Source organism: Gambusia affinis, linkage group LG20, assembly GCF_019740435.1.
Source record: "Gambusia affinis linkage group LG20, SWU_Gaff_1.0, whole genome shotgun sequence".
Classification (NCBI taxonomy): Eukaryota; Metazoa; Chordata; class Actinopteri; order Cyprinodontiformes; family Poeciliidae; genus Gambusia; species Gambusia affinis.
The window spans coordinates 9,012,547-9,034,980 of record NC_057887.1 but is presented as its reverse complement, the minus strand read 5'-3'; the positions used below and the strand labels follow the sequence as shown (position 1 = coordinate 9,034,980).

At 41.7% G+C, this 22,434-nt stretch overlaps 1 protein-coding gene across 4 annotated transcripts in view; it reads left to right on the top strand.

The window, feature by feature from the left end:
* Nucleotides 1-22,434, top strand: part of wu:fj29h11 (protein NO VEIN) — a 53,320-nt gene that overhangs the window by 9,054 nt on the left and 21,832 nt on the right. For all 4 annotated transcript variants that reach the window (XM_044102517.1, XM_044102518.1, XM_044102520.1 and 1 more), the window contains 32 exons: nucleotides 120-239; nucleotides 317-514; nucleotides 665-805; nucleotides 1,700-1,960; nucleotides 2,578-2,758; nucleotides 2,878-3,044; nucleotides 3,950-4,090; nucleotides 4,162-4,340; nucleotides 4,425-4,597; nucleotides 5,403-5,627; nucleotides 5,726-5,835; nucleotides 5,934-6,149; nucleotides 6,700-6,826; nucleotides 6,939-7,158; nucleotides 7,239-7,386; nucleotides 7,495-7,672; nucleotides 9,335-9,512; nucleotides 9,597-9,723; nucleotides 9,833-9,952; nucleotides 10,290-10,440; nucleotides 10,520-10,632; nucleotides 10,775-10,925; nucleotides 11,010-11,258; nucleotides 11,793-12,008; nucleotides 15,081-15,262; nucleotides 15,388-15,571; nucleotides 16,785-16,927; nucleotides 18,900-19,081; nucleotides 19,664-19,923; nucleotides 20,000-20,237; nucleotides 20,326-20,509; nucleotides 22,174-22,300. In XM_044102517.1, the coding sequence (XP_043958452.1) occupies nucleotides 120-239; nucleotides 317-514; nucleotides 665-805; nucleotides 1,700-1,960; nucleotides 2,578-2,758; nucleotides 2,878-3,044; nucleotides 3,950-4,090; nucleotides 4,162-4,340; nucleotides 4,425-4,597; nucleotides 5,403-5,627; nucleotides 5,726-5,835; nucleotides 5,934-6,149; nucleotides 6,700-6,826; nucleotides 6,939-7,158; nucleotides 7,239-7,386; nucleotides 7,495-7,672; nucleotides 9,335-9,512; nucleotides 9,597-9,723; nucleotides 9,833-9,952; nucleotides 10,290-10,440; nucleotides 10,520-10,632; nucleotides 10,775-10,925; nucleotides 11,010-11,258; nucleotides 11,793-12,008; nucleotides 15,081-15,262; nucleotides 15,388-15,571; nucleotides 16,785-16,927; nucleotides 18,900-19,081; nucleotides 19,664-19,923; nucleotides 20,000-20,237; nucleotides 20,326-20,509; nucleotides 22,174-22,300 (5,590 nt within the window). The remainder of the gene's footprint in view (nucleotides 1-119; nucleotides 240-316; nucleotides 515-664; nucleotides 806-1,699; nucleotides 1,961-2,577; nucleotides 2,759-2,877; nucleotides 3,045-3,949; nucleotides 4,091-4,161; nucleotides 4,341-4,424; nucleotides 4,598-5,402; nucleotides 5,628-5,725; nucleotides 5,836-5,933; nucleotides 6,150-6,699; nucleotides 6,827-6,938; nucleotides 7,159-7,238; nucleotides 7,387-7,494; nucleotides 7,673-9,334; nucleotides 9,513-9,596; nucleotides 9,724-9,832; nucleotides 9,953-10,289; nucleotides 10,441-10,519; nucleotides 10,633-10,774; nucleotides 10,926-11,009; nucleotides 11,259-11,792; nucleotides 12,009-15,080; nucleotides 15,263-15,387; nucleotides 15,572-16,784; nucleotides 16,928-18,899; nucleotides 19,082-19,663; nucleotides 19,924-19,999; nucleotides 20,238-20,325; nucleotides 20,510-22,173; nucleotides 22,301-22,434) is intronic.

Here is a 22,434-nt window from a genome sequence, read left to right as displayed (position 1 = left end):
GGAAAACACACAATATTGCCCCTTTAAAAATTTAAATTAAAAAAAGCTGCTCGTAACGACGCTCATACAGGACCATTTGCTGTTTTTAAATTTTTTCTACTCTCAACTACTCCTTCTAGGTGATGTCCAGAGTTTGCAAAATGTTTCCTTCCTTGGACCCAGGAATGCTGAAACCTCGAACTATTCCAGCTCTCAAAAACCTTCAGTACCTCATCAGAGAAGTTAACATGTTCATAGAGGTGGGTACACTCACATTTGGCATCAACTCTTTCATATTTGAGTGCTGTGCTGAGAAGAGCTTTGTCCTGTATGTCAGGCTACAGAGGCGGTGACGTCCATCTGCACGCTGTATGAGCTCGGCCAGTCGCTGGCCGGTCTGAAGGACAAGAAGCGCTACGAAGAGCTCAACCTGGGGCCGCTGTGCAAGCTTCCCCTTGTCCATCGCATGTTCAAGATCGACAGCAACACGAAAGACGACGACATCCCTGAGATCGAGACCGTAGACGTCTTAAAGGTGCCGCTCAAGAACGTCGGAGTCAAAGCTGACAAAGTCGACCCGCAAATCAACATTCCAAAGAGCGATGACTAAAGGTTTCTCAGCTTGAAATTTGAAAATGCATACAACTAATGTTGTTTTGCTTTGGTTTGTTTTGCTTTTTTGCAGCAAATTAAGGTTTTTAGGAGGAAGCATTCAAACCAAAGGTTGGACCTGGCAGAGTTTATGAAGCATCTGTCTGATCATTACAACTGTGAGTCTCCCTACGAGTTGGGGATCAGGATTCCCAGTTTTGGTCTACCGATTTCGGTAAGACAGTCGACATGCCGCAGTCATGATTACTCACTGGTTGGTTAATTCTTGTCTTCAGCCCAGGGGATGTGGTATTTTAATCATACACCTATGTGATTGAAACTCTCGTTATCCATTAAGAATAAATATCTTGGCAGAATTAGTCAGTTTCCTGAGAAAAACATTTGGAAATTGTTACAAATTTCAGAAAGTTTTAGCTCTCTTGATGGAAAATAATTAGTAAAAAGGTGAAAGCACAATAAAATAAATATTTGTGTTAGACATTTTTAATGTCAATGGGATTTTACTGGTAAAATAAAGGTTAATAATAATGATAATAGTAATATTAAATATTTCTGTCATATGCAGATGAGAGGCCAGCCTTAAGCTTGAGCTATTTTCTGTATAAAGTGACATAAATTACTTGAAATGTTAATCGGGGACACCAATTAGTATTTTTAGCAATTAATTCTTTCTTCAAATACGTGGAGAATGAAGTTGTATGTTTTTATTTTGTTTAATCTTATTTGATGGGTTGTTTAGGTTCTTTATCAATCAAAGGAATTTCAGAATACACATTTTTCTGATACTGAGTTAAAGCCCAATATCTGGTTAAAATCATTATCCTGCTTAAAAACATAATGCTTCAGTAAAGTAACACTCTTCTTCATCTGCATTAAATCATCATTACATGAGTTTAACGTCGCGCTTTACTCTGAACATCATAAAACTGAAGGACTAGTGTTTCAGCTGCTCTCAGTGTTAATAGAACAGAATGTAAACACAACCTATTTTCTTTCAATCAATAATCAAATAATGTACTTTCAATTTGGTCATTGTGAAAGATTTTGGTTTTCTTGCACCTAACCTGTGGATTATTTCTATTAACGCTGGTTTGCGTCTCCTCTGAAGAGCCTGATCAAGGTGAGCCGATGTGAGCAAGCCTACCTGGAACAGGCCAGGGAAATCATCCAGAGAGAGCTGGAGGAGGAGACCATGGAGCGACTGAGAAAAGTCAAGAAGAGCGTCCTAGAGCCGCTGCAAGGCGCCGCTTTCTTCTCCTCTACAGGTAATGCTGACCTCAGGAGGAAGTACGCCTCCATGCCAGCAGGCGACGTCGTGCTGGAGGTCTTGTCGAACGCCCAGGGAGTGTTCAGCCCCAGGATGGGGAAGGTGGGTGCCAGACTATGACAAATGCTCTCTATTAATAATAGCAGGTTGGAGATTTCGGCTCTTTTTCCCCCAATTAGTCCTTAGCTCAACGCTCAGAACAACAGGATGGTAATTCTGCTAAGTCTCTCAACAGGAGCCTTCAGGGAAGCTCATCAAAATCAAAAAAAGCCACCCATCATCTTCTAATCCTTAATGAAGAAGCAAAACTGCTGGATTTCACACTCATTTGACTTTAATGGACTGAACTCGTGCCGGGAGCTTCCCGGTTCATGCTGAGAGATTACTATTACAATTAGGGATGTGCCCTATTTATGGTGCAGTTTGTACCTGCACATCTCCTTCAATTGAAGTAACGTTGAACTTTTTCACTGACTTCACCTCATTAGTAGACCTGGTATCCATGGCTACAAGCTACAGGAATGTAGATGCAGACTGTAGGTCACAGGGCAGGCATCAGCCGCTGTAACAGCATCACCTAATGTTGTCTCAGTCAAATATTCTCCATCGCAGTTTGTTTTGGGATCAGTCCAAAAAAAATAGAGCGACCATGTTTCTGTGTGTACTCAAGAGAGAAGTGGTTCCTAACACAGAGCTGTGTGTTTCTTTTACCAACCCAGCACATCCAGGGCTTCTTGACGCAGGTGTCAGTCGATCGGCTGGCGAGAGCTCTGTTCCAACTGGCCATCTGTGGAGGTTCCCTGGCGGTTCCACAGGACCTGGTGCCCAAAGAGAAGACCCCCAAAGCTACAGAGGAAGCTAAAGCGGTGGACAAAGCTGCTCCGACCCTCCCCAGTGAAGGTTTCTAAAGAGAAAATAACACCGCTGTGATATGAATGTTGTGCAGTCTGTTGACCATGAATGTTTTTCCAGCCAGAGTTGAGCACCATTGATGGATTTGTGTGGTTTGTTTCTCACAGCCAAACTGAAACAGTATGTAAAAGACAACCTGGTTGCTCAAACCTCAGCCATCACTCTGGCACACATCGCCGCTCTGGAGAAGAAGCTCACCAAACACTTTCACATCAAAGACTTCTTCTCCTTAGAACAAGGAACCTTCCTGGAATTCCTGGTGAAACACATTCAGGTACAACTACAACTTCCTGTGTGTGTCCTCTGGCGAAATTATCACCTGAAGCTACTAGAGAAGCAGTGGTGGGCACCACTTGCTGAAAGTTAGTTGTGCTAACCCTTAGAGCTTTAATCATAAACATTAGTTACGCCAAAACGCTGTACTGCAGTGGAATCTACTGCTAAAGTTCTAATTTTAACCATTGTCCCCCCAATATACATTATACCATATTTCACACATGGTTTCAGTTTTATAGTTGTTGACTTTTGCTAACTCTGTTTATTTTGCCTTATTGACTTCGGCAAGGTTTTAATTGTTCTGTATGCCTCATTTATTCATTTTGTTGTCTCGACAAAGTTTCTTTAAAAACAAAAGATAATTTGAAAAGAGGAAACAGAACTGCTCCATAAACAGACTTCAAAATAAGAGCATGAATATAAACTTTTAGCTATTTGAAGGGTTTTTCAGAACCAATATCCAAAACTTGAACACAGATGTCGGACTTTAGTCTTCTGAAACTTTACAAAACAGCCAAGTAAATTGGCGCTTCTGAGTTCATGTGGAAAAATTAATTTAGTGGAAGCTAAGTGTGATAAGTGTTTTCAAAATTAGCAAAACTTCTTAGGTGCTTGTCATTTTTCAAGGTAGCTAAAACACAACACTTTTCAAAGTTTGCCAAAAACGGTAAACCGCCACACGTTCTCAAAGTTGGTAAAATCGTTAAAGCTCCAGCCGTTTTCAAAGTTAGGAAAACCATCAAAACGCCAGCCGTTTTCAAATTTAGCTAAGGCATTAAAAGTTACCATAAACACTAAAGTGCTAAGCAACAAATTAGCTCCACTGTTGGCATGTTAGTGCCCACTATTTAGAAGTTATCACAGCCACTGACACTCTCTTATCTTGTGTTTGTTTATGTGCAGCTACTGCAGGAATCTCTAGGATCAGCTTTGTTTCTGGGAACTAATGCTCAACTCACAGGCACTGGTTTCAGACCCACCAAACAAGACGTGTTTGAATTCATTAAACAGTGCGGCAACATATCCTCCACCGATCCAGACGAAGTGAGTGGCTCATCAGCACAAAAACAATGAAAGTACGTAGCCAGTGTTCTTATCCTAATGTCTTTTCCCAGCTGGCTCACATTGAGACAGCACTGCGGTCCCACTACAAGGTCCGGGACAGTCGGGACTTGGGCCATGGGACGCTGCAAATGCTGGCTGGCTTGGTCAAGAGGCAAAGAGAGCATTTTGGAGGAGGACTGAGCTCCGTCTACTATGAGTCAGCTCTGTTGGCCAAACACAGCAAAGCAAGGTTGCATTTGTTACTAGGCAGACAAAAATGTTCAGTTCTGCTTCCTTCTAACTTAACTAATCTCTGAATTTTTTTCCCGTAAAGTGTTGAAAGTGGCTACGAGTCGGTGGGACGCCTGGGAGAGATGTCAAAGGCCCAGGCCCTGGCCAGCTTGCTATGCTGCCCTCTACTGGAGGATTTAAACATCTGGAGCCAATGGGAGCTGATCTTTAAACCCAGTTATGGGCCCCTGAAAGACTTCATTGAAACTAATGCAGGTACAGAAACGTGTCCCTTCCATTTTACTTCTATGGCTATGGCTGTAACCCAATTTAGTAATTGATTAATCTATTGATTATTCTGATGATTAATTAAATTTATCAGATTTAAAAAAATTGGCACATTATGCACATTTTTCATTTAAGACTTTTTTATGCAATATTAGAAATACATTAAAAGACACAAACAAATCAATAACTGAAATCCTTTTTCTATATATATAATGTAATAAAGGCATTCTGTTAATGTTCACCTGATCATTTGTAGCAAAGGACACATTTGCAGCTAGAAACATACTGTGTGTTTGTGCATTTATGCGCTTTACATATGAGAGCATCAAAGCATAGAAGACAAACTAGAATACACTTCAAATTAAGGGATATATTTTTATTATGTATGGGAAATTGAAATTTTTCCTCATATGTAACTAAAGACTGTCTTTTAAAAAAAAAAAAAGTGATTGAAAATAAAATGTGTTGTTTTAATACTTAATCTGTAAAATAATTTTTTTTGGTAAATGAACTCTGTATTTTTTATGTTATCTGACTCCAGGAAGACTAGCTGATGCTACAGGCTGCTGATGTTAAATATAAACATAAATGTTGTTCTCTAGTGGGAGGAAGCTGATAGAGACGACAAATAATGGTTCCTTTTACAATTGTACGCTACTGTGTGTTGGGATCCCAATAAAATAAATGGAAGTTTGTGGTTATCCCTTTGGGAAGTAATGGAAAAGTTATCCAAAGTTAGTCACTTGATTCGTAAATAATACTATATTCAATATTTTGTTTTGTCGCTGCTCAGCGAATACGGGCCTGGCGGCGCTGGAGGTAACCCCTGGTTTGCTGCTGAGGATCACCACAGACACGGGCGACAAACACTTCACCAACGCCGTGGCAGCGCTCGACCCCGTCGGCACAGCCGGCCACCTCGTGTCCATGGTGACGGCCGATGGGATCGACAACGCTCCCACCGCTCTCCTGGCCAATCACATGGAGAACTCTCTGGCCGCAGCTGTGGCTGAAGAAGGTAACAAAAATCATCTTATTAGATGGAAAAAAGTGTGGTTTTTGCCGTGCATTTGGTGTGTGAATGTTTCATCAGCAACACAACGTGCGTTTCCTCAGATCTGTCCAAAGCGGAAGAGGACGTGACGTGTTACAGCAGAGTGGCCAACTTCCTGCTGCAGTGTTTGACACGGATCCCCACGAGAACTTGCCAGGCGCTTCTGCAGCAGGTCAGCGACGACACATTGAGACACTTATTGGAGGAGCCATCAGTTGGTGTGTTCTGTAAAAGAAATGCTTACTTTTCTGTTTGAATGCGACTTGCTAGGTGTTCCTGGAGCCCTTCTCCCGCGTGTTGGGTCAAGCCAAATCTAAAGAAGTCCTGATCAGGATGGCTCAATCTGACCCCAAACATATGAGCTGTCTGCACCGGCTGGGCATCCTCCTGGGAATCACAGACTGGGTCAAAGACTACCAGAAGAAGTTGACCTCACTCCAGAGCCAAAACAGTAACGCTTACGTAGCGAATGGGGATCACGGCAAGGTGAGAGAGCAAAAAAAAAGTAGATGGAAATGGAAGAGATTTAGAGAAAACGATTTTAGAACTGATTTATTCACATATTGGTCGAATCAATAAGTCACATAAAAATAACTAAATAAAATAGGCTAAAATAACTCAAAAAGCAAAACGTCATGCTCTTGATCTGAAGAGGAGAAACATTTTTACCTTCCCAAGAGTGACCAGCCTAAAAAAAAAGTCTTTCAAGACTTCCTCTAAGGCTCATCCAGGAAGTCACAGTAGAACCAAAACATCTAAAGCTCTGTGGGTCTCACTTTCCTCTGAACTCTTGAGGTCAGAGTTCCTAAAACCAAAAAACTAAATCTTACCAAGTATATTTGGTCTAGTTTCTAATACCTTAGTACACTTGAAATAAGACAAACTAACTTACAACAAACCAGAAGGAGAAAGTCCGAACAAACCAAACAAAAGAACCTATTGAGAAATCTACTCAAAGTCTGGATTTTAATGTAATTAAGATGTTTGCATTACTGTAGACTTTTGTTGATGAACAATGTCTTATTTGTTTCCTTAGCCCAATCTGACTGAATCTGACAGCAGCAGTCTGTCTGCTCTAAACATGAGCGAAGACGAGTTCCTCGAGGACGACCTCACAGACAGCAGCTCTGTGTCTTCTCACCTCAACCAGAGCATTCACCAAGGTGGATGAAGTCAAGTTTGCTTTTTTCTTTTCAGTATTTTTGTCTTGAATCGAGGACTGAACCAATTCTGTCTCTCATTCCTTTTTTTCTACCTCCAAATAAATTCCTCTAGTTAATGGCGACCAACCAAAAGAGCCTGATGAAGAAGATGATGAGGAGGAGCTATATGAGCTGGCCTCCATTCCTAATGGAGAGACGTCAAACATCAGCAGTGAAGCTGAATGCGATCAAGGAGGTCAGATCGACAAGTCCGACTCAGATGAAAAGGAGGTTAATGGTTGTCAGTCGGAGGATGCATTCTGTCATCAGAAAAACGTCATTGAAGACATCAGGTTTGAGTTTTGGCCTTGGCGTTCACTCAGTAAGAATCGGATGGTTCAGTAGAGCTGATTATTCATTGTTTATGGTGCAGGAAGAGTGAGTTTGGCATTGGCGTGGAACTGAATGCGGAAGGCCAGAAGTTGATGCAGGTCCACCAGGAGCGACTGGGCCGCAGCTTGGACCGGCTGTCCACTGAACTCTACAGCAAAGACACACACTTTGTCCTAGAACTTATTCAGGTGGCCGCTCACACCCTCACAACCCTGAAACTCTAAATGTAGTCGAACCAAATGTTTTTGCAAAAATGGAAGAAATTTACTCTTTGGCTTTTCTGCGTTCTTTATCAGAATGCCGATGACAACAGCTACCCCTCCGGGGCCGGCGCCGTCCCAGCGCTTGCCTTTATGGTGGAGAGAGATTGCATCACCGTCCTCAACAATGAGACGGGCTTCCAGGAGAGGAACGTCAGGGCCATCTGTGACGTAGGCCGCAGCACCAAGGGCAAACACAAATACGGATACATTGGTGATTATGCACATCATGGCATTCTTGGATTTATTAAAGTGTGACTTTATCACAAAAAAACCACAACCTAGTTATAAACCTAGCTTTACCGGTCTTTATTGTTACTAGTGTATAAAAAGCACTATTTAAAAAGATCAAACAATGCTTAGCCTGGTGGGGGAGCAAGTTTAGTCTGGTTGCCCGCCAGACTTATAATGCACTGAGGTAAACCCTGCACATATTGCATATAGAGGACCACTTTCACTATTTTTACCAGCAAGGGGAGTTTCATTTACGGGAAGTGAGGACATTTTTCCCGTCCTCACGTTTTTGTACTTCTGCTGCACTCTACTAGCTTCGAGGTATGTTGTGAATTAAGTTTTGGTAAAAGATAGGGTTACTTGTGGACAAGTAATGGTTTGGGAAAATATCTGGGTTAGGCTTTTTTTTTTTTTTTTTTGCTTTTTTTTTTTCTCCGAAGAGTTTTTGCCACGCTAGTGGCTCGTATTTTTTGCGACAGTAGGCAGACAGGAAAGAGGGTGAGGAGAGGGGAGAAGATATGCGGCAAAGATCGTGGGGACCGGGGGTCAAACCCGAGAGGTCCGCGTCGAGGACTGAAGCCTCCAAGCGTGACGTGTGCTAACCCCCTGCACCACCACAGCGCACCCAGGGTTAGGCACATATGTTAACTGCACTATCATAAAATTAGTGGAGGTCAATGTAATTTTGTCAGTTGGATGGAAGTACAAGAATGTGTGTATGTATGTGTGCGTGTGTGTGTGTGTGTGTGTGTGTGTGCGTGCGTGTGTGTGTGTGTGTGTGCGTGTGTGTGTGTACTTGTCTATGGTGCCTCTTTGGGACCTTTCCAATAATCACTTGCCTTCAGAGGACTAATGCAGCTTATGGGGACCAAAGCAGAAACTAATGCTGTGGACTCCCAGTGTAAGGCTTAGAGTTAGAAATAAGGTGTGAACTAAGTTTGGGTAAAGGGCATGATTAGGAACATAAGAATTGGGTAAGTGTTAGAGTTGCACACAATCTGAGTAACTAAAATGACTGGAAGACAACACAAAGAAGTAGAAACACCTGTATCTGTTTTACTGTTTCGAAAGAAAGTTCAAAAGAATAAACCTGCGCTAGATTACTGTAATTGGTTCAACCTTGTTGTTTTATACACCTCATTTATATCGAGTCTTCTTCCCTCAGTAATAGCTTTTGCACTGAAGAGTGTTGTTAAGAGTAAGACATGGCAGCTCTAACTTATACTAGCTAAGTGACTGAAAAAAATATAATTTTGAGATTTCTTACAGGCTATTAAAGTCTTCAATCATCTGAATCTGTTCACTAATAATATTTTCTCTTCGTCTCTGCCATGGATGTTCACTTATTTTATTGATCTAGAGTATTTTTTGTTTTCTAGTAAAATTGCACAGGTGTAATATAACTGCCGCACTAAAGTATCTCATTTACTATTAGGTAAGTTTTCTTTTTAGAGCAGTATTTGTGTTTTTGAGGTTCTGATTGTATCTAGTGAAAGATACATTGCCTAAAACATCTTATCCCATCTGTTCACATTCCCATTCTCTAAATTTTTAGTCTTTTTACATTTTCTTTGTGAGTATGTTTGATGTTAGCGGTTCAAACTTGCTGTTTGAATCATCTGGCTTGTGCTTCTTTATGCAGGGCAAAAAGGGATTGGCTTCAAGTCTGTGTTTAAGGTCACAGATTGTCCTGAGATCCACTCCAACGGCTTCCACCTGCGCTTCGACAGGAACTGCGGCCCCATGGGATACATCCTCCCCCACTGGACCGAGGATGAGAGGCCTCTGGATGTACAGCTCAAGGACATCCATCGGCACAAGTGGGATTACGGGAAATTTACATTTTCATGCAGCTCTGTCCTATACAGCCACCAAAACCTTTGTTTCCTGCCTTTCTTTATTAGCTGGACCACAAAAATCTGCCTCCCCTTGCGTTCTGAAAGTCACCAAACGAGGAACCTGTTCCACGACGTCCATCCCTCTCTGCTGCTCTTTCTGCATCGCCTGCGCTCCATCACCATTTATAACCAGGTTACCCATTGTTTTCAGTGCAGAATGTAGTTTTTCTAAGATATTAATGCACCCTTTTAATAAAAGTGACATTGTTTTTGTTATTTTCTTTCTTTCTTTTTATCTGCAGAGCGAGAAGCGCCTTGTGACCATGACTCGCAAAGACCTGAGTCACAATGTGTTGGAGGTGGAGCACACAGAGGGAACAGAGCGCTGGCTAGTGGTCAAAACCACACTGCAGCCCAACAGGGTGAAGCAATAATACACACACACACACAGACACCAGATTTTATATCTCAATCCAAGATGTTGTGCTAAACTTCAAAACTTTCCATTGAGAAAAATGCCTGATTCCATTTTCAATACCAACACACTGTTATTTCTAAAGAAGAGCTAACATAGTCTAGCCTATTAGCATGTGATGATATTTTTATCGTCTTCATTAAGTTGCCTCTTCATCTTCTTGGGAATACATTGAATTGAACAATAGGTTACATTTTCAGTATGCGCCATCATTGTTTATTGGGCATTCACCTTGAGGCAGTCAGTCTGTGGGCTGTTCTGACTCGGACGGATCTCTCTCTCAGATAAAAGAAGATGTCGAGTCGACTGAACTCGCTCTGGCTTTCCAGCTGGGTGGTGGCGAGACGGAGAGCGACGTCGTTTGCCAGCCACAAAAGCAGCCCGTGTTTGCTTACCTGCCTCTTCGCAGTTTTGGCTTTCGTTTCATCATCCAAGGTGAGAACAGAGGATTCAGAAAGGATCGCTTGTTGAAGAAACAAACTGTGGTTTGATGTAATCGGGTATTCTTCATTAGGCGATTTCGACATCCCTTCTTCCCGGGAAGATGTTGATAGGGACAGCTCCTGGAACCAGTGGCTTCGCTCAGAAATACCACAGCTCTTTCTCAAGGCCATGGATGTCTTCACTGTAAGGCACAACCTAACGTTAGAAATTAAAATTTTTCTCCAAATAGTCACTTAATGCTTTTGAAGACCAAAAACTGGAGAACATATCATGAAATCAGCAAAATAAAAGTTGATCCTCGACATACAAACATGTTTTGTTTCAGACTCACCCAGAGTACAGAGGCCTGAAAGGTCTCTGCCAGTTCCTGCACTTCATCCCCCTGCCTGACGAGGTGCTGGACTTCTTCAAGCCTGTTGCCGGGCAGATTATTCAGCTGCTAAAGGGCAGGGCCTTCCTGCCAACTCTTGGCTCAGGTATTGCTTTCAGCAAGCACTCTGTAGAAAATAAACCTATAATGTAGCGTCATGCAACTGTGAGGTTTGTCCCGCCTCTCCCAGGTGATAAGGTCGTGTACAAGCAGCCGTCGCAGGTCGCCGTCTGTCAGGACGCCGTGATCCGAGAGGTGATCAGCGGCGACGAGCTGGAAAAGCACCTGTCTCTGTCCTATCTCCATCCGGGACTGAGCCCGCCGCCTCCCGCTTCCCTGCTCACTCAGATGGGAGTCCGGTACCTACGGGGATCGGATGTTACCACGGTAACCACAGCCATGGCGAAGGAGCTGGTCAAAGCAGAGGGCATCCATTCAGGTGTGTGGTAGAGCAGATAAATTTGCTATAAAAGGATTGTAGAACAACAACATGGTTTTAATTATGACCATATCAAACTGAATGTTTTTTGCAGAACATTTATTCGCTATATTCACTGTAATTACAACTCTCCAGCCATTTTCCTCGGTTTTGTAAAAAAGATCTTTAAATATACAATATTTAAATATTACACATGTCACGGTAGAGATCGCTATCATTTAGTCGGAGGGAACCGCATCAAAATAAACAAAATTGAGCATTTCCATCTAACGTTACCTCAGTGTCTTCCTATTTTCTTCTGAAAATATATATATTTCAAAATAAAGTCAATTTGCATATTTCGTGATATTTAAATTTGTATTATCTCTTGTACTTTATGTGGTTTTAACATATCTCTTAAAAATGATTCATTCTGAAGGTGACCGCTTTTATTTTGCCACGAACTATTACATGTAGCGGAAACCAAGAGGAAGCTGCTGAACGTTGTCCTAAACAACAGCGACTGACTGAGTGAATTAAAACGGTGCGTTTCAGAGGGAGGCCTCCGTCAGCTGGCCAGGCTGCTGGTTTGCAACTTTCGGGCGATGGAGCACGGCTACGGAGAAGCCGAGTCCATCCTCCAGAACCTCAGGGAGCTGAGCATCATCCCTCTGGCTGACGGACGGGTGGTGGCGCTCAGCGGGGACAGCGTGTTCTTTCCCATGGAAGAAACCGCGACTAAGAAGAAGAAAAAAGCTCAGGCTCAGACAGGTAATCGTAATATTGTAACTTTCTGCTCTCGAGCAGCTCTTTAGAAAAGTGCTTACAGTGAGGTTAGAGGTTGGATTACTTAGAGATTTTCGCTTAGTAACCACTTTGCAATTTCAAAATTCAGTTTTATTCCAGTTTTGTGTGACACCTACATGTGGTTGGGAGGTGGAAGTAAAACAATACATGACTTTTTAAAACTTTGACAACTGAAAATCTGGTAAGTGTGGTTTGGATTTGTCAAAGTGGCCAAGTCAAAGTTCAAAAAATCGACCAAAATCAGAATCGGTAATCGTCCAGAAAACTGTTATCTCTACCAGAAACTTTGCAATAGTCTTCGAAGGTGCTAAAATGTTCTACGTCACTTTGCTGCTGCTCTGAATAATTTGGAATATTGAGGCTCTAATTATTAAGGCGTATTACCACTGGAAAATAAAAAAAGAAATTTAAAGTCCTGTTTCTCTTTGCTTAATAAATCAGGGCAAACGGCAGGATAGCAAGTCGGTGTTTGAGGTTTCACAGGTTTCAAATTAATTGAAATATGACAAACGATTATAAAGAGAAGAAAGCTGGATAAATATATAAACAGAGGTCACACGTACCATTTGTCCTCAGGATCTCGGCAGAGAAAATATTTTCAAAAGCATGAAACGATTGTAAAAAACCCCCAGAACATTCTGTTCTATTTTTGTTGCAGCACCCAGGTAAACAGTGCAGATTCACACTTTCAATTGTCTGACTCATAGAAACTCAGACACTGCTTGAAAAGCTGCACCTGCCTCACACTCCAACATTCAGAGACCCGCCGTGTGTGTGTGGGACAAATCTGTCCACGGTCAGGACGCCGCTGACCTGTTTCTAAGAATAAGCAGATGTACAGACGCTTATATCCGAGGCACGCTCGCATAAAATGCGCAGGAACATCCGCCCTCGTTTTGCGTCACCGCGTTCGGAAACGGCAACCGAAGCCGAGCTTCAGCGTGCCAAACGTGAATAATTGATTTTCACACTTTGATGTAAGCTTTCTGCTTCTGCGGTTTAGCATCTTGAATAATCATGTGGGTTAATTGGTCTGGGGTCCCTGCGAGCTGCTCAGAATCCGGAGCTTTCTCTGTCGTCTGCTTCATTGTTTCACTTGTGCACCATCGACGACTCCACTCCAAACACACAGTTAGTTATATTTGATACAATACGCAACATAAAAACACAAAACAAGTTAAGTGTTAACATTTTTAACAGCTAAATATCATGTAACGGTGTTATCACAAATCGTAGCTAATAGGAAATAAGCATCTCTGGTTGAATTGCAGTTTTTCCTGACATTGTCTTGTCCTCCGTGTGTTTAAAAAAATACTGCTTATATTAAAAGTGTCAGTGTATTTCTGGTTTGTATTTAGTGCATCATGTGTTACAGAAGCTAACATCTACAGTCTTCTTTATTTCCGCTCTTTGGGGGTTCAGCCGATTGAAAAGGAAAATAAATGGCGTCCTGGATTGGCTACCGCACCAAGTAGTGCATCAAGTCGCTTTGCTTCTAGGTGTTTCTGCTTCACTTGTTGGATATTTTGAATATTTTAGCTGCATGCTTTCATGACAACAATCAATACAAAAGCACATTTTCCACAAATGATTTGTCTTTGCGTTCCACAAAAAAAAATCCACGAATATAACGCCAATAGGCGGGGCCCACGTTACATCAGGTGGAAGGTGTTCGTTTCCAGACTGGTTTGAGCATGGACAAAATTTCCCTGGTGCCAAATGTATTGGCTCATCCATTACAGTTTTGAAATGCACAAATAAATTTGAAATAAATGGTTGCAAAGGGTGTTATTGTTTTTTTTTAATGTGTGATTAGCAGATACCTCTGGGAATTTAACGTTTCTTGACGAAGGCTGGTAGCAGCAGAGATGCTTATCCATAATGACATAGAGGTCAGTTGACGCTCACACCTCCAAATTGTGCAGCTTAGCAGAATTTGGAGCTTAAATGAACCCCTCCCCAGGGAATTAGTGCAGATCCAAAGGAAAATGTATTGATGTTGCCACAGAAATCTTGGATCTTACTTAACGAGGAGGACAGAAAGCAGGAACGCCACCGCCTTTGATGCGTAGTACGTCTAAAATCCCAGAGAGAATCTCTACTCCACGTTTTTGGAAACGTACTCCATTCTGTTTACACGACGAGTCTCGTCAGGAGATGCAGCTGGCAGCAGGGACTTGGTGGGTTAGTTTTCAGGACACAGACTGCTGTTGGGAGCAGGTCTTTGTGTGCAGACCGATCTTTGGGGAGACGTGAGCAGAGATGAGTGTGATAACTTCAGAGAGACGGCTAAGTTAAAGACGGTGTTCTTCTGAAATATTGAGCAGTGCTGGCATCAGCAGGGAATAGTGGGCTTTAGATGGCAGCCTTAGAAAGCAGCAAAGTAGGTCAGTAGAGGTTTTGTGTTTTAAGGTGGTGAGGAATGTATTTGGGAACATGTCCAAAGTGAAAAGACATTTTTACTGAATGCCAAAGTAAGCTTTGAAGTCTAACTTAAAAACTTAATGCTTTATGCCAGTGGTTTGATGTATATCCAGGTTTATCCAATGTAACCTCTGGAGTTTATTGAATTTTCTTCTGACTAGGGCTGTTTTTAGTTGCTAAATTCCCAGATTTTCCTGGGAATATGGATACTCTCTGATCTTTCTTGAACTAAGGCAGCAGAACCCTGAGTTTACGGTCAGCCATGCATGTAATCCGTCATTTACAGTCATGCCAGAATTTTTCCATCACATATCGGCTCTGTTACCCTGCTAGGTTGTGAATGATGCGGTGAATGATGCGGTGAATGATGGGGTGAATTCAGCGTGACGTGGCATTAGCACTACCAAGATTTTGTGACGAGTCTCTGACAATTTTTGTAAAACTCTGATCTCCAAATGCTGATTTTGGCCAATTCCTATTTTCCTATTTGCCCAATTTACTTTTTCAAAGTATTAATTTACAAAAATAAAAGTATTAGGCATGGATGCACCCTAGACAGCTCATACAATTACTAATATATATTATAAATATTCCATTTTGTCTTTTTTCCAGGACCACTGTCTGCATTGTACAAAGATCTGAGTGTGGTCCAACCCTCTCTGTTGAACTGTTTGGGGCCTCTGGAAAGCCAGCAGATCCGAGAGCTGCTCAAGAGGCTTGGGGTCCACGAACTGGAGCCACAGGAGCTGCTGGAGCAGCACATCTATCCCACCATTAACAGTAGCAAATGGAAGGTGACTGAAGGCAACTTTTAACGTCTCAAAATACCATTAAAACCCCTGTACAAATAGTTCTATTTGATCTAAACTGTTTTCTTTTTGTCATTTTTTATTTTCGTTCTTGCTTGTTCCAACTCAAGTCAAAGCCTGAGTCGGTGGTAGTGAGCTACTTGGTTTTCATCAAGCAGCATTCCTCCTCTAGCCAGGAATACTCGGACATTGCAGTACCTGTACTGACCTGCAGGGGTCTGCTGTGCCCCGCTACCGAAAGGGTGCATTTCTCTGAGGAATACAGCAACATCAACCTGCCAAAAACGCTGCCCGGTAGGAGATAACACAACACACACACACACACATACACACACACACACACACACACACACACACACACACATGCACACACACACACGCTGGTTTACGCATACATTCCACTTCTAGATGTTAAAAAAAAAAAGTACAATTGGTTTTGACCTGTTTTTCTGTTAATTTCCTTTTGGTGCAGTCGCTATAATTTTGAATTGTTCAATAAACTACAAAAACCGGATTAATTGGTTCATTTGTTGTAAAAGGTGGCAATATTCATAAGAATCATCGAATAGGATGAAATATTTCATAAAGCATAGGAGTTGTAGTTTGTTCAGTTTTAACAAATTATGGCTTTAAAATTCAATTGTTGTCCAATACAATAGAGAAATTTGCTTAAGTCTCTCGCATCTTGACAAAACTGGCAGAAACCAAACAGGTTAGAGATTTATGTAACTTTTCCAGCTGTAACTTAAGCCTTATTTTATAAAAATCAGATAAGAAATAAGAACGCTACAAACATTTTTGTGACGGATTCTTGCACATCCCACATAGGAACAGTATGGTGCACATAGCTGTTGCGGCTAATAGGCACTGTCCAGTCCAGTGATGTACATTGTTGTCCACAATATTAGTGAAAAAAATAGAGAATTTTGACTCAAATTTCAGAATTTTGACCTTTGATCTCAGATTAAGGTCAGAATCTCTTATTTTTTTTCAGTGGCCCTAATCCTCTTGTATGGTATTAAGCAGCTGTGAAGTGTTAACATAATGGACAACAGATCAGAAAATCTACTACACCCTTCAAGTCAAGAGCATATTTAAAGGATACACTCTTAATGTTTGCAGCTTTGAATCATTTAGCAGCAAATATTTGATGTTAAAATCAGATTGTTTTGCTTCAGTCGTTTTTAGGATAAAAAACGTCTTCCACAGGCGTTTGGCGTTCTCTTGCAATCTGCTGATGCCAGAACCTCGACGGGCTTTGGCTCCGTTTTAGGAAAAGAGTGCGGCAATCTTCTTTCTGGCAACGCTCAAAAACAGTGAAGCGGATTAATTACACCTTGCTTGGATGATAAATAACTGACATTAGCAGCTGAAAACTGCACACAGCCAGTTACCTGCCCACATCTCTGTTTGCTCTGTGGCTCACTCCCACCATGTTTCTAATTTCCCTTGCTTGTGCAAAGCTCCGTCTCAATAACCTGTCTGTTCTGCCCTCACACTCCACCAGGCTGCGACTGGATCCTGCTGAGTCCCTGTTATGTGCAGACAGACGGCGATGTGGCTGGATGGAGGGAACTGTTCGGCAGGCTGGGGGTCAGGGACGGCCTCATCCTCCGCAAACAGCGTCGAACTCTGACCCCTCAGGAACTGGTGAGGAGGAGAAGTCGTTTAAATGACATCATCATGTCCAAAATGCCATTTAGATCAATGAAGTACACGCCACAAAAATGCAAAATCTAGTCTGGTCTCGTTTCTTGTTTGAATATCTTAGTACTCTTGAAATAAGGCAAAACTAACTTACAGATAACTTTTCAGGAAGATATTAGAGCTTGGTTTCACTGGCAGATTATTTCACTTATAACAAGATATTTTTCCCATGTTAAAAGTGGAATAAAATACCAGTGGAGCTATTACTTTTACGAAAGCCGCTTCACCAATACAGCAGTTTTAACTGGTTTAATCATGAGCTGCACATAGGTGAAAAAAAATCCAGATTTTCCAAAAATGAAATATTCGATGAATTGATCAAATTGATTTATTGCCCAGCCCTATCCAGGAATGCTTTCTGCAGGAAAGAAGGACAGAGTGTACAAAGTTAATTGGAGCAGTGGGTCTGTCAATGGCTTTACCCCTCCACACAGATAAACCAGGCCAGATTCGACAATAAAAAAACACAAAAACAAATGCAAGTCATTTATAAATGGAGAGTAGCAGTAGAAAATGTCAGGAAAAGTGTTATGTTTCCTAGCAGCAGACTTCAAGTAAAACCTAAACCTCTGAAACCAATCGCTTTGTTCAAATCAAAATTCTGGCGAAAGCTCAAAAGGACAAAAGCTCAGGACGGCACGATCCGTACGCACACAGCTGTGAGCAGAGCCGAGTCTCCATCTGCATCTGTGAGTCATCGTGACAAATAGGTTAGTGATTAAAGAGGAAAATGCGAAGGGTTATGAGTCACAGTAGGAACAAGAGATCAATGGTTGCTTTGAGGTAGGAAAGAGGTGCATGATGTGACCTGCGGCAAAACCGAGCTCAGCCCGTCCCATTCTCCTGGTTTTTCTTTCAGCCTCAGTATAGACACGAGGGATAAAACATGGATATAAAATGAGGATTAAATCAGCTTTTGCAGTACAGGCAGCTGGTTCTTTCTTCATCCATTTCTGGAAAATTGTACTCTGCTTAATGCACCATTTTAATACAGGATGTCGCCGCATCCTTAAAAAGTCTTAAATTCATTTGAAAAGTAAGCTGGACTTAATATGTTAAGACAGGACTATTTACTCTCGTATATTCTGTTTAATTTTTTTTGGCTTGGGACGTTTTTTGTCACATTTTTTTGAGTCGCTTTCAGACATTTTGTTCTCTGACTCAAGACGGTTGAGGCTACTGCTAACTAGCTACTAATATACACTAACTAGCTAGCTAGCTTTTTTGCATAACTGCAAAGTTATTGCTAGTTGTTTGGGCGAAGTTTGTACATTTTTGTGGAAATATAGATCTTAAATTTCATTCATAATGCTCTTAAAAAGGTCTTAAATTTATTTTATAAAGTAAGGTGGGCATTAACACGTTAATCATGGGTGTCAAATTTTGTCTTGACAAGACTATTTACTCTCATATATTCAGTTAAAAAAAATTTCTCACAACTTTTCTGTCAGGCAAAAGTTTGAGTCACACTCAGACATCTTCATTGCGTTCTCTGACTCAAGACAGTTGAGGCTACCACTAACTAGCTTCTAATGTAACCCAGGTAGCTAGCTAGCTAGCTTTTTCCGTCTGTCACGTTTCAGTTCAAATTATTGCCAGTTGACTGGACCACATTCATAGACATAGGTCTTAAATTTAATTCATAATGGTCTCAAAAAGGTCTTAAAAAGCCTTTAATTTTGAGTTAACAAAACCTGCAGAAACCCTATGATAATATCTTATTATTACTTTGTTTTTCTGGGGGGGTTTTAGAGAGATTGCACTGAAAGGTCAGAGAGAAGAAAGTTTGAGTAGCACAAATCTGAGAAAATGCCCAAGAAAACTCCGGTCAAATTGGCCCCAGACAGATTCAAACACTTAAGTGAAATGTTATTGGTTACCGTGGGGCTCATTATTTCCCCTGCTCTTCTCTTAGGCCTCCAGTCACTGGTCAGCTGAAAGTGCAGGGTGGCACCAAGGTCCAGGAAGTGACTGTGTGCTCGATGACTACCCCTGTGAGGAGTTCCACGCTCTGGTCACAGCTCAGCTTCCCGGCTCCCTCCTGCTGCAGCAGAGAATGGCTCTGTTAGAGCTGCTGCAGACCAACTGGGACTGCGGGTAACATTGACTATATTTCTATCTATTTTTTTTTATTAACTTGGAAACTACTGTTTTCCTCCAAAAATCAACATGCCATAGACGACAATGTAACCGTCCTCCTTTATCAAAAGCTTCAGGTTTTTCTTCCTTTCAGAACTAAAAAGTAACAAAAGTTATAGTCTTTTTTTTTTCAAAATGTCATGTAACATTTGCAGCTCTGAATGAGTTTTCCTTTGTATTGTAAGTTGTATGCAATAGCTGACAAGACTATTTACTTGTCTTGTGAAGTAAGACAAGTAAATAGTCTTGTCTGGTCTACAACCTAAGCTGAAATTTATAGAGCTTCAGTTTAGGGTTAGGGCCTCCCATAACCTTTAGCTTAAGTAAATGGCCATGTATTTTCAAGCTGCCAGTTATTACATACCATTTCCATTTTTCGATGATAGACTGAAGAATGCTCTTCAGTAAAATAAAATGAAGTTTGTGTTTGTAATCTGACCAAATGGAAATTCAAGGGTTGTGAGTCATCATGCCCATTGACACAGTTGAGGTCTGGACCTGTTTTGCTTCCTCCAACTCTATCCTTTCTCAATTTTTCAGGCACCGTTACTCTCAGTACCTCACAGCTCAGGTCGTCGATGGCAACGGCAGACCAGTCAAAAACACCAAGTCTTCCTTTTACCATCTGCTGTGCAGCCTTGAGTGGGTGCCAGCTTATCGCCCTCTAGAGGAAGAAAAACAAGAGAGGAAGTACCTCCGTCCCAGCTCAGTCTATCTGACGTCGCCGGAGGTCCGCAGCCTGCTGGGAACTCACGTCTTTTATGTGGACACACGCTCCAGCGAATTCAGCAGAGCCCTAGGTAGAAACGCGTCCACCAGATCCAGTACTTCAGTTCTATAGCAGTTGGCTTCCGTAACTTTCCATCTTTGTTTTAGGCATGAAAGAGACTATCACGGTAGACGTTCTGATCCAGTACCTGAAGGGATGGTGCATCAAGCCAGAAGAAGACAACCAAGAGGAGAGGTCCGCTGCAGACGAGACGGAGGGAGCACATTTCACCACAGCCATTACGCACATCCACAACGTCTACAACTACCTGAAGGACAACTGTTCCTTGAGCAGCCTGAAGGAGCTGTTCCAGCACACCCCCGCTGTGTTTGTAGAGAATAAGAGGTACAATGTGACCTGCATCTCTTTCCTTTTGGGAGTTTTTTGGTTTAATGTCTTAAGTTTAACGCCTGGTAAATCTTTTTTTGTCCAGGCATAGTGATAACTGGTGTTCAGGACGCTTCTATCACCTGAAGGAGGTGTGTTGGAGCGATAACACCTCCTTGTTCCAGCGTTACAGACAACTCACTCAGAGGGAGGACAGCCCCGTCCTGCAGCCCAAAGTCCTGGCTCCTTTCTACAGCCACCTGGAGGACATGAGGGACTTCTTCCTGAACGTAAGCTCCTCCAATAAGGCTGTGCCACTCTAATGCATCTGCCTAACAACAGCTACAGAAAAGGTTGATTTCCTGCCTGTTTAATTCACTCTGAGTCACACGTTTGACGTCAACCTGGGACCTCTCAGTGAGCTGAGACAGCTGTTAGAACCTTATAAATATCCAGCTCTTTATGAGTTGTGAAACCTGTGGTATATTTCCCAGTATATTTCCTCTCACACCTATATGTATTTCATTCACCAATGTGAATCAAACACCAGACATATTTTGAAGGCTGGGTTAGTTTTCATTTGATTCGGAATAGATAATTATTCCTGTCATACATTATAAATTCTGTAATCCATGTCAGTGGGTGGAAGACCTCTGGACACGTTCCCACATCACTTTTACATAAAGGATGCTCTCTTGTCGAGTTTGATTTGTCTCAGAAGAGCTTGGGAATGAGATCCAAAGTCAACGCACTCAACTTACAAAACATTTATTACCAATAAAGGCTGAAAACAATCCCTTTCTCCCCACTTTATTAGTTCAAGCACTGCAGGAACACGTTCACAGACAAACATGGTCTGTTAGTTAGCGGTGGTTTAGTTGCGCTAAACCTAAAGCACTAATCATAAACATCAGTTCAGCTAACACTAAAGTGCTACACCAACACAGTATTTGGCAGACGCTAATGCTTAAGTACTAAATTCAACCATGTTGATACCAATAATGCTCTTACAAACCTATTGTATTCATGTTTAGAGTTTTTTTTTCTCTAGTGTCCATGTTTTATTTTCTTCTTGCATGTTTCCTGTTGGAAAATAAGTAATAAATTAATACAGGGGGCGTGCTAAATATTTCCAAACTTAGCAAAAGCGCTTATCAAGAGGTTAGCTTTGCTGTTAGCTGATTGGCGGAAGTGTGCCCGCCACTGTCCAATCAAAATTCTGTCTTCAATTGACATTCTTGCTGGTTTTTTTTACTGGCCGTGGAAACTTGACTTCCAAGACCAAACATTGGTTTATTTTATTTGTGCGTTTTTGGGTTTTCGGATGGTTCTTTATAGTTAGCAGCACAATCGGCGACCTCCAATAGTTTTACAATTTGCAGTATGAATGTTCTCCATTTGGATGAGACATTATTTCCAGAGTTGATCCTCAGACTTGAACATATTAGTGGTTTCACAAAAGTGTGATTTTTAGAGTTCCCAGTTTGAAATACAAGGACAACCTGTCCACTGAATTTAGCACCTAATATGGCTGCCCTGTGTAATGTGCTGCGGTAAAATGTCAGTTTGTGTTCACCTTTTATTTTAACATGTTAAATGGTAACAAATACATTGTCATTTGGCGTTGCTAGTAGTAGTTAGCAGCACACTGGTTAAGAAATTCAACTGTTGTCCAACTCACATTCCTTCCCTATGACATCACTTGCATAGATAAACAACAGTGACCTGTAAAATCATTAGTTACCTTTATTTAGATATGTAATTTTGATTAGATGGAACAGTATCTGTCAGCAGAGATGTTTCTGCGTAGCTCGCTTGCCGAATTAGCCCAGTTAGCTTGAGCTGGTTGAGAAAAGACAGAAAACAACATTTAGCACAAGAGGTGGAATAAAATATGTGGAATCGTATTAATGCGAGTTATTGATGTTCCTGTGGCCGGATCTCTCCCATATAGTGCCTGAACGTCGATGACAGTCCCAACATGAAGCAGTACGTGGGTTTGCTGGAGCTGATCTGCTCCTCGGTTTCCGTACCGACCGCTGAAGTGCTGCAGGATGTGTCCGTACTGTACGCCAAACTCGGTGAGCGCTTTTGTTGCAGAGGCTTTCTCACTTGGTGTCTCGCAGTTCTTCACTCTGTCCCATCTGTTAACAAGTCTCCTCTTTAATGAGGATGCAAAACTATTTGTTACATCCTGTCTAATTCTTGTTGGATT